Source organism: Lithobates pipiens, unplaced genomic scaffold, assembly GCF_037356315.1.
Source record: "Lithobates pipiens isolate NorthernLeopardFrog02 unplaced genomic scaffold, aLitPip1_a1.2 Scaffold_19, whole genome shotgun sequence".
Taxonomy (NCBI): domain Eukaryota; kingdom Metazoa; phylum Chordata; class Amphibia; order Anura; family Ranidae; genus Lithobates; species Lithobates pipiens.
The window spans coordinates 17,072,028-17,083,118 of NW_027507764.1; the positions used below are offsets into that span (position 1 = coordinate 17,072,028).

Genomic DNA, 11,091 nt, shown 5'->3' on the forward strand with positions numbered 1-11,091 from the left:
GGGCTGATCCCCTTCTTTAGGATCATCCTATGCAGGATTTTATCTAAACGTCCCATGTAGTCTGATAGTTTTTCACCTTTCTTCTGGTAGCAATGCTCTAACTGATAAGCAAGCTCAGAGATTTTCTCTGTCCCACCAAACACAATCTGTAGTACATCTAGGTACTCCTGCGCATTACAGTCTGTCCTGTTCATCTTCAGGTTGCGTACGGCCTCTAGAGCAGGCCCATTTAGACTTTCCACAATCCTCTGCTTCTTTCTGCGCTCTGGAACTTCCCATTCCTCTAGTGCCTGAGTTGCGCTATCTAGCCACTCTTCAAATCCCTCTTCTTCCGAAGGTACAGGTTTCCTCCCTGAAAACATCCGGAGTTTTATGTATCCCGACATCGGGTAATCTGTGGGATCCTTCTTGCACTGGGCCACAATCTCCCCCAGGACAGCACACAGTTCTGCGCTAAGGGTGGCCGGTGCTGATCTGAGACTCTCGGGTGAGGTACGGGCCGCAGCCTGCGGTGATCCCGTTGGCGATGGCTCCTCCTTTGTTGCGTGCACCAACCTATAGGATCTGTTGTCTTGTGTCCGTACACAGTTGCACTTGCAAGCCTCCGGCATCCCATCCCAGTATTCCACTAGCGATTACTGATATGAGATGTCTGGGTCTTTTATCTCCATCACCCATGGTTCATGGTCTGGGGACACTGACTTCATTAACTCCTCTACGGTCTCAGTCGACCATTTCTCCCCTGGGAGGCTAATGACCACTGACTGCCTTGGGTCGGCCTTAGCCGCTTCACACCACGCTCTGACTCCCTGTGGGTCCATGCCGGTACCTCTGGCGCGTTCACCGCTGTCTCAGAAATCCCGGATTTACGAGCCCCCACGTATAGCGATACCCTCACTTAAGAGGGCCGCAAGTTTGGTTTGGGTCCTAAACACAGCTCCGCCAACCCCCCGGCAATCTGCACTACCCACTTTGGCACAGTTAGTATCTAGCAATACACATTAAATGGCTTATACTCTAAATATGTGTGTGTGCGTGGGTGGATAACTCAAGCTCATAGACAATCCTTGAAAGTATATAACTGACTTTACTTATTGTTTTTATAAAAGGAATAACATGAATCAAACATTTGGATTGCAACACATAATCAGGTCCCTGCAGTAACCAGTAATAAAGATAAACAGAGTAATCAGCATAATAAAGTATTGCTATGCAACTCTAACGCTGCCCTTTTTCAGCTACTTCCCTGCATGGGTAAACTAACACCCAACACTATCTACCTATGCAGTCAGGCCTGACTGATCTAGATGGAAGTCCAGTGAAACAATATTCGCTAGCAATCTTTCGGTGGTGCACTTGAAGAACAACTTTGTAATCCAAACGAATAATAAAGATAAAGCATCTGTCTTTAAACAGCTCTCACCACCCGGACAAGTCCAAGTCCGGTTTCTCTGCCTTTTCGTCTAGGAACAGGAATCCACCGACCTCCGAGTCTTCAATCCTTCTGGTGTACTGCAGCAAAGATGAGAAAATGTCTCTCAGGTGCAGCTAAGCTGGCAGAGGGCTCTTTGGAAAAGAGCACAAGGCCCAGGCTTTAGGCCTTGTGCCTTCAGCAGTTCAGCACAGGCCTCCTCTTGCTAGGAGAGAGGGGGGTGTCCAAAGAGAGTGAACTAGGCCTCTCCCCCTCCTTATATGCCCTCCCCCATAAGTCTCTGGGGCATAACTCAAAACATCCTGGGAACCAGCGGGGTTCTGGGAACAGTAGTTTTATAGTCCTTAAAGAGACCCCGCTACACATATATGGGACGGAACTGCCCCCAAAAATGTGAAAAAATGTGGGCACCCTGGGTGCAGGCTAGACATATTATGGTCTAGTTGGATTTGGCCGGATTGAGTGGTGCCAAGGACTGAGTGACAGCTAGCATGGAAAGACATGCTCCCGAATAGGGTACACCTCTGCTCTGGTGGGGGGAAGATGGGTAAATCTCTATGTGGCATTCCTCTTTGTTTCTCTCCCCCTCCCCCCTCCTCCTATTTCCTTTCCCCTTCCTTCTCCTCTCCCTTCCTCCTTTCTCCTCTTTTCCTTCCCCTTCCTGACTTCCTCCCCCCCCCCCCCCCACCTCTCTCCCTCTCCTTCTTTTTTAACTCAAAACATCCTGGGAACCAGCGGGGTTCTGGGAACAGTAGTTTTATAGTCCTTAAAGAGACCCCGCTACACACTCCCCCCACTTAAACTCTTTGGTCCCCAAAGATAAACTTTTAACACATATCCTGTACCAATTTTGAAAGTGCTGGGTATGATGTTGGTACAGGGAATTTCCACCAGAACTCAGAGGTGGGATTCCCTGTCCCACAGGTCACACTGACATGAGTGGCCTGCCTAACTGTGCCAGAGAGTGAGCTGGGGTTGCCCTCCACCAAATGGTCAGTGGAAGGATTGGAGCGTTCAGCACTTCTTCTAGCAGTCACAACAGAGTCCTCAGAGCTCTCCCCCATTTGAGAGTAGGTTAGCTTCTTGGGGGGTCTCACAACTCGGCGAGCTCTCTGTTCTCTTGGGACTTCAGGCTCTGGTGCCACAGGCTCTACTTCAGGAACATATTCTGACAGCATCACTGGTTCTGGAACATCGGTTCCTTCCTCTTCTGAGTAAATGCTAGGGATATCTTCCCAGCCTTCAGGCACACCACTAGATGGAATGAACTCTGTAGCTTCTGGGTTCAGTGTCCCATCCTGTGTATCCTCAGTAGGTGGGAGATCTATGGCAGAATTTCCTGGAGTTAATGAAGGCCACAGCCACTCAAGCTCTCCTCTTCCACCTTCACCTCGTTGGGAATCTTGTCCATCTCTAACCCGGGAGGTCTGAGACCGAGTGCTAGGTCCCGGGGTATCCAGAATGGAAACAGATTCAGGTGGATTTCTCACTGGAGGTATTCTAACTGCTTCAGTAAGCGGGAGCAAATGATTCCTGTGCCAAGTCTTCAAGGGCCCCACTTTCCCCTCTGGTTTTAGCTTATACACAGGCAATCCAGGTAGCTTTCTGCAAATGACATAGGGCTCCGATCTCCATCTATCAGCAAGCTTGTGCTTCCCAGGGATCCCCAGATTGCGTAGCAGTACACGGTCCCCAGGCTGCAGGTCTTGCACTCGAACCTTCAGATCGAAGTTCCTCTTGTTGCGGGCTCCCCTTTGGTCCGAAGCCGCCTGAGCTCGTTCATGGGCCACTTTCAAATTGTGTCTAAGTCGGTCCACATATCCCTTGTGGGAGGTAGCAGAGGCATGGTCTAGGGAAATGCCAAAGGCCAGATCCACCGGCAATCTTGCTTCTCTCCCAAACATGAGCCGGTAGGGGGAGTAACCTGTCACATCACTTGTGGTGCAGTTGTAAGCGTGCACCAAAGCTGATATGTGTTGGCTCCAGTGTTGCTTATTCTCTGTCTCTAGAGTTCCAAGCATGTTTAGTAAGGTCCGATTAAACCTCTCAGGTTGGGCATCTCCTTGTGGATGATAAGGTGTAATCCTGGTCTTCTCTACTCCCAATGAGTCCAGTAGGTTCCGGATCAGACGACTCTCAAAGTCCCTTCCTTGGTCTGAGTGGATTCTCTGTGGTAATCCATAGTGGACAAAGTATTTTTCCATGAGCACCTTGGCCACAGTGGAGGCCTTTTGGTCTTTGGTGGGGAAAGCCTGGGCATAACGGGTGAAATGATCGGTTACCACCAGAACATTTCCCAATCCACTCAAATCGGGTTAGAGGCAGAGAAAGTCAATGCACACCAGATCCATTGGACCCTGACTCTGTAGGTGGCCCATTGGGGCAGCTTGATGGGGTAGAGTCTTCCTCTGGATGCATCGTGCACAATAGAACAGGCTTCTGACAAGCTGGAAAGTTCTCTCCGCCCCTAGATGGCCATGCTGGTCATGTAAGGCAATTAGTACCGTCTCTCGGTGCTTCTCTGGGAGAAACAACTGCCACTTATCTTCTGAGTTATCAGAGGGGCCCCTTCAGTAGACCACTCCCTGATGTACCTGTAACTTATCCAACTCTTTCCTCAGCAGGCGAGCCTCCTTGGAAGGGTGATGTCGAAGTCCCTCTGGATTCTCGTTCTCCAAAGCTTCAAGGACCAATCTCCCCATGGGGTTTTCCAGTTGGTCATAGCTCAGCTCCTTTCTGGACAGCTTTGGCAGGAGTTCCTCTGCTAGTTGAGTTACCCCACAGTAGGGTCGAGGGACTCCCACTGCGGTGACTCCTATCTCCTCTGCTCTGGGGCCCCCTCTTGCTTGAAACTCAGCACCCTGACAGAGTGCTCGCACTCCTTCCGGTGCTACCTGGGTCCAGTCTTCCCAGTCATTGACCATGACATGAGATCTTCGGGACAGGGCATCTGCATCCCTATTTCCAGCCCCTGGTCTGTACTTTAGACTGAAGTTGAATCCGGATAATGCAGCCAACCATCTGTGTCCGGTTGCACCTAACTTTGCAGTAGTGAAGAGGTAGGTCAGAGGATTGTTATCTGTCTTTACGGTAAACTCCGCCCCATAGAGATAGTCCTTCAGTTTGTCTACTACTGCCCATTTGAGGGCCAAGAACTCCAATTTATGAGTGGGGTAGTTCTTCTCCGAGGGAGTCAGGCTCCGGCTCACATAGGCCACTGGTCGCAGCTGCTCTTCATACTCTTGATAGAGCACTCCGCCTAGGCCCTCATGACTGGCATCGACATGTAGCTCATATGGTCTGGTGGGGTCGGCATAGGCCAGGACTGGGGCCGTGGTAAGGCTCCTCTTCAAGGTTCGGAAAGCCTCTTCACACCTTGGGCTCCACTGATCTTGAACCGACTCACCGGCCCTCCTGGGTCCCAAGCCATCCTCTTCTCCTTCAGTCTTGAGCAATTCGTTTAGTGGCTTGGCAATCCGGGCAAACCCATCCACAAATCTTCTATAATAGGAGCAGAACCCCAGGAAAGATCTGAGCTCTGTGACTGTTGTCGGTCTTGGCCAAGAGGTAACTGCCTCCAACTTCTCAGGGTCTGTAGCCACTCCCTTTTCAGACACTATGTGTCCCAGATAGTTCACAGAGGATTGGTAAAACCGGCACTTCTCGGGAGAAAGCTTGAGTCCCTCTTCGCTGAGTCTTCTCAACACCTTCTCCAACCTGGCCTCATGTTCTTCCAAAGTCTTCCCGAAGACAATGACATCGTCCAAGCACACAAGGACTTCTATGAGGTTCATGTCTCCAACGGTCTTCTCCATGAGGCGTTGAAAGGTAGCAGGGGCTCCAGACAGGCCCTGAGGCATTCTGTTGAATTCAAAGAATCCCACTGGGGTTATGAAAGCTGTCTTCTCTCGGTCTTCCTGGTGCATGGGGATTTGGTAGTACCCACTCTTGAGGTCCATTACACTGAACCACTTGGCACCAGACAAACTCTGTAGGGCATCCTCTATTCTCGGTGTGGTATACTGGTCAGGGATGGTCCTCCTGTTGAGAGTCCTGTAGTCGATACAAAGCCTCAACGACCCATTCTTCTTTCTGACCACCACTATGGGGGAGGCATAGGGACTTCTAGACTCCCGAATTACACCAGTCTTCTTCAACTCCGCAAGCTGCTCCCTCAGATCCTCCAGATCAGCTAGAGGGACCCGCCTAACCCTTTCTCTGAAGGGTTTGTCTTCTTGGAGGCGGATTCGGTGGGTGGCACTCCTGGCACATCCCACATCAAACTCATCCTTTGAGAAAATCCTCTCCCATCTAGTCAGCTGGGCCTTGGCTCTCTCCTTCCAGGCTCCAGGTAGGTCCGGGTTCTCCATGGAAAGTTTTTCCCAAACATCTCCTCCTTCACCCGTTCCTTTTACTTCCGACCAGCTGACTGGGGCCGCAGGACTCACCTGCCCCAACAGCATTCTGGCAGGGATCTCTATGGGTCTCTCCGTAGGGTTTCTCACACTCACTGGGACTCTTCCTCGAGCCTTCTTCAGGGCCTTGATTGAAATCACTTCCGGTATCACTTCCAGGCCTGAGTGATCCTCCCTTGGATCGGATTCCAGCATGACAAAGGGGCCAGGCTGCTCCCAGGTAAGCTTCACCGTGGCACTGAGGCAGGCTACCTTTCCCGGCTGCAGCACCACTCCCTCTCTCCCAAGTCTCCACACCTTCCCTATCCCCTCTCCTGGGGTCTTCTGCTCTAGGACCAACCGTTGGTAGGCTGTCTTCAGCATGGGATGGATATTGGGATCTTGATGGTTACTCGTCTCCACTAGAGGGGTCAGAAGTCTTCGCACCAGATCCGTATTGGTCCCTATGATGAGGGACATCTTGCTGGCCCCGGGCGGTCTAGGACACACAACTGCCAGGGTGTCAAACACCTCTGTTTTCCCCGCCACAGATGGATCGAAGGTCAGCTTTATGGGCAGGTAACCATCGTAGGGGAAACTCTGAGTTCCCAGGCCCCATATCTCCAGCTCTTCTATCTTCTGTATAGGCAAATGGCTCAAGTGCCTATCATAGAAGTCTCTGTACAACAAAGTCACTTGAGCTCCAGTGTCCAGGAGGGCCTTCGTGTAGACTCCTTCCACCTGGATGGAGACAGTGGGGGACGGACCGACCAATTCTTCTGGGTAGGCCCGGGTTGAGGCCACCCTCTTCTGGGGACCCGTCTTCATCCAGTTGGTTTTAGACTTTATTCTTTTTCGAACCTGGTATGCATTGACCCTCCCCACAGTAATGGGAGTACAAACCCGCTGAGGGATGTTATTGTCTTTTATTTGTAGACATTCCTTCTGAGGGGTCTGGTTTTCTCTCTCTCTCTTCCTTCTATTCAGTTTGGAGTTCACTGAAAGGCATGGGCACCCGGTTGACTCCCTCACCGGGGCCCTCTGAAGTTTCCCGCCGGCTGGCAGTTATCTATCTTCTTCTTCTTGGGACTGGAACATCTACTGATGAAGTGGCCACTGCCCCCGCAGTTGTAGCATAGCATCTCTTCTCGGTCTCGAGTGGGGCTTGGTGTTGGTGTATCTGGAAACAACTCCTTCCTAGGACTTGATTTCTCGGCTCCCCCTTGACCTTTCGCCATCATAGCAGTCAACATCTCTATCACCTGGGACATCTGTAACTTCAAAGTGTCCACCTCCTCATCTCTAGCGGGAGTCATGGCCGGTGTAACTATTGCTACCGGTTGTTTGACGGACTCGGTGAGATGTTCTTCCCTTTTCTCTTCCAGTAGGGCCTCTTCCTCTCTGATCATTCGGATGAGGTCAGTGTACTCCAGATTCTTCCCATCCAGTCGGGCACGCAGTGTCCATGCAATAGGATCCATGGGTTGAGCTCCCCTCAGTACCTGTTGAGCACGGGCCTCATCTACTTTTCCTGGGCTGATCCCCTTCTTTAGGATCATCCTATGCAGGATTTTATCTAAACGTCCCATGTAGTCTGATAGTTTTTCACCTTTCTTCTGGTAGCAATGCTCTAACTGATAAGCAAGCTCAGAGATTTTCTCTGTCCCACCAAACACAATCTGTAGTACATCTAGGTACTCCTGCGCATTACAGTCTGTCCTGTTCATCTTCAGGTTGCGTACGGCCTCTAGAGCAGGCCCATTTAGACTTTCCACAATCCTCTGCTTCTTTCTGCGCTCTGGAACTTCCCATTCCTCTAGTGCCTGAGTTGCGCTATCTAGCCACTCTTCAAATCCCTCTTCTTCCGAAGGTACAGGTTTCCTCCCTGAAAACATCCGGAGTTTTATGTATCCCGACATCGGGTAATCTGTGGGATCCTTCTTGCACTGGGCCACAATCTCCCCCAGGACAGCACACAGTTCTGCGCTAAGGGTGGCCGGTGCTGATCTGAGACTCTCGGGTGAGGTACGGGCCGCAGCCTGCGGTGATCCCGTTGGCGATGGCTCCTCCTTTGTTGCGTGCACCAACCTATAGGATCTGTTGTCTTGTGTCCGTACACAGTTGCACTTGCAAGCCTCCGGCATCCCATCCCAGTATTCCACTAGCGATTACTGATATGAGATGTCTGGGTCTTTTATCTCCATCACCCATGGTTCATGGTCTGGGGACACTGACTTCATTAACTCCTCTACGGTCTCAGTCGACCATTTCTCCCCTGGGAGGCTAATGACCACTGACTGCCTTGGGTCGGCCTTAGCCGCTTCACACCACGCTCTGACTCCCTGTGGGTCCATGCCGGTACCTCTGGCGTGTTCACCGCTGTCTCAGAAATCCCGGATTTACGAGCCCCCACGTATAGCGATACCCTCACTTAAGAGGGCCGCAAGTTTGGTTTGGGTCCTGAGCACAGCTCCGCCAACCCCCCGGCAATCTGCACTACCCACTTTGGCACAGTTAGTATCTAGCAATACACATTAAATGGCTTATACTCTAAATATGTGTGTGTGCGTGGGTGGATAACTCAAGCTCATAGACAATCCTTGAAAGTATATAACTGACTTTACTTATTGTTTTTATAAAAGGAATAACATGAATCAAACATTTGGATTGCAACACATAATCAGGTCCCTGCAGTAACCAGTAATAAAGATAAACAGAGTAATCAGCATAATAAAGTATTGCTATGCAACTCTAACGCTGCCCTTTTTCAGCTACTTCCCTGCATGGGTAAACTAACACCCAACACTATCTACCTATGCAGTCAGGCCTGACTGATCTAGATGGAAGTCCAGTGAAACAATATTCGCTAGCAATCTTTCGGTGGTGCACTTGAAGAACAACTTTGTAATCCAAACGAATAATAAAGATAAAGCATCTGTCTTTAAACAGCTCTCACCACCCGGACAAGTCCAAGTCCGGTTTCTCTGCCTTTTCGTCTAGGAACAGGAATCCACCGACCTCAGAGTCTTCAATCCTTCTGGTGTACTGCAGCAAAGATGAGAAAATTTCTCTCAGGTGCAGCTAAGCTGGCAGAGGGCTCTTTGGAAAAGAGCACAAGGCCCAGGCTTTAGGCCTTGTGCCTTCAGCAGTTCAGCACAGGCCTCCTCTTGCTAGGAGAGAGGGGGGTGTCCAAAGAGAGTGAACTAGGCCTCTCCCCCTCCTTATATGCCCTCCCCCATAAGTCTCTGGGGCATAACTCAAAACATCCTGGGAACCAGCGGGGTTCTGGGAACAGTAGTTTTATAGTCCTTAAAGAGACCCCGCTACACATATATGGGACGGAACTGCCCCCAAAAATGTGAAAAAATGTGGGCACCCTGGGTGCAGGCTAGACATATTATGGTCTAGTTGGATTTGGCCGGATTGAGTGGTGCCAAGGACTGAGTGACAGCTAGCATGGAAAGACATGCTCCCGAATAGGGTACACCTCTGCTCTGGTGGGGGGAAGATGGGTAAATCTCTATGTGGCATTCCTCTTTGTTTCTCTCCCCCTCCCCCCTCCTCCTATTTCCTTTCCCCTTCCTTCTCCTCTCCCTTCCTCCTTTCTCCTCTTTTCCTTCCCCTTCCTGACTTCCTCCCCCCCCCCACCTCTCTCCCTCTCCTTCTTTTTTTCCCTTGCATGTAGCATAACAGTGGGAGTTCACAATGTATAGGTACTGTCCCATCCTTAGCTGAAAAGATGTTCCCACTGCCAGATGCAATAGGAGGCTGAAATGCTGGTAATGGTAGTCACTATGCAGCAGGAGATGAATTGCTAATCAACATGGACGGCTCTAGGGAGACTTAATTGTCATTATTATTTCTGTTGAGAGACTGATTCTTGTAATGTGAATATACTGTTCTCATGTATAATGTTTTACAACTTCAATAAACATTCCTTCTGTTAAAAAAAAAAAAAAAAAAAAACAATGCAAGGAGGTAGAGGTTGCTATCTGAGAATTTTTCAGGTGGGCTTCTGGAGAAACCTAAATGGCCAACAGGCATGACAATAGAATTAATGAACACTTTGGGTGCCTTTAGTAAACCTCCTCCAAGTAAACAAGTGTAATTTCTGTATCATTCCATTGATCCTTGTTTGTTCTCCACAGGTGCGGTAAGGTCACCCAAGTTTCTGATGCCACAACAATTTTCTGCTGTAATGGAATGGAGGGTCAATACGTCAGCGTGGTGATCCCGGGGCGCAATGAATTCCTGCACTTGTGCGAGGTGGAGGTCTACAGTGACCCCGTAGCTGAGGAGAAGCATGTCTGCTGGTAAACCTCAGAGGACCACGACAGAAGGAATCCTAAAGTTCATCATCAAATTTCATGTCCATCTTGATGATACGACTGTTCTCCTATCCAGCTAGAGGACATTTTCTGCTCTATACATTGTAATCCTGTTTTAAGAAACTCTTTACAGACATCTTTCAAGAATTTGATTTTCATTATACATAAAAAATAATGTGTATTACACGTAGGGGACAGTTTTCATTCAGGATTCACAAGATTTTCCAGTTGAATCCAATTATGTGAATCTTGGATAAAATTTGCGTAATTCTTGTGGGAAATCTTTTATGAATAGACCACTTAAAAAATAGCTAAAAACATCTAGTTTTGGATGAAGTATAGAAGGGTTGGAACCACTGCTGTCTGTATCCTCATTGGGGAAATTTTCTTTATATATTTGTCCTGGTGACGATAATCAGAAAGAGATGAGAAACCTCAAATGTAAGATGTTCAAACTTGTTCTTGTGATGATAGTGTTTCCTTACTTAGGTGCTTACTAAAGACAATAAAGTTTCTTTCACATTATCTTATTTTTTTCTGCGTTGTCCATCCTTGTTTTTTTTTTTTTTGTATGTATTTTTTTCTCTTCAGGCCAATTGTAACTGATCTTGTTAAAGAAAATATTAGATGGAATTATTGTTAAGGGGTCTGTCATTAAAGTGGAAGGAAATCCTAACTTTTCTTAAAAAATGTCTGCATACCCCCAGCCCCCCCCAATCCTACCTTTCCTGCATAACCTGTATAAAAACACATATTCTTTATACAGGTTAGGCAAGATAGATAGAAGGGGGGGGGGGGGACTTTTCTTCCACTTTAAGCACATATTTAGAAAAAATCCCTGATAGAATTTTTTTAAATCAGAGTTTAGTGTCACTTTAACTTTCTTGATATAAGGAGCCCCTGACATCATGTACTCCATATTCAGTAAATAAAATGC

The 11,091-nt window shown here is 48.8% G+C and overlaps 1 protein-coding gene across 1 annotated transcript in view; it reads left to right on the top strand.

Moving 5' to 3' along the window:
- The window catches only part of LOC143997915 (fucolectin-like), a 33,686-nt gene extending 23,007 nt beyond the window's left edge, over positions 1 to 10,679 (top strand). The window contains exon 3 of the mRNA XM_077493737.1: positions 9,975 to 10,679. Coding sequence (XP_077349863.1) covers positions 9,975 to 10,143 — 169 coding nt within the window. The 3' untranslated portion in view covers positions 10,144 to 10,679. The remainder of the gene's footprint in view (positions 1 to 9,974) is intronic.
- Positions 10,680 to 11,091: the final 412 nt, after the last annotated feature.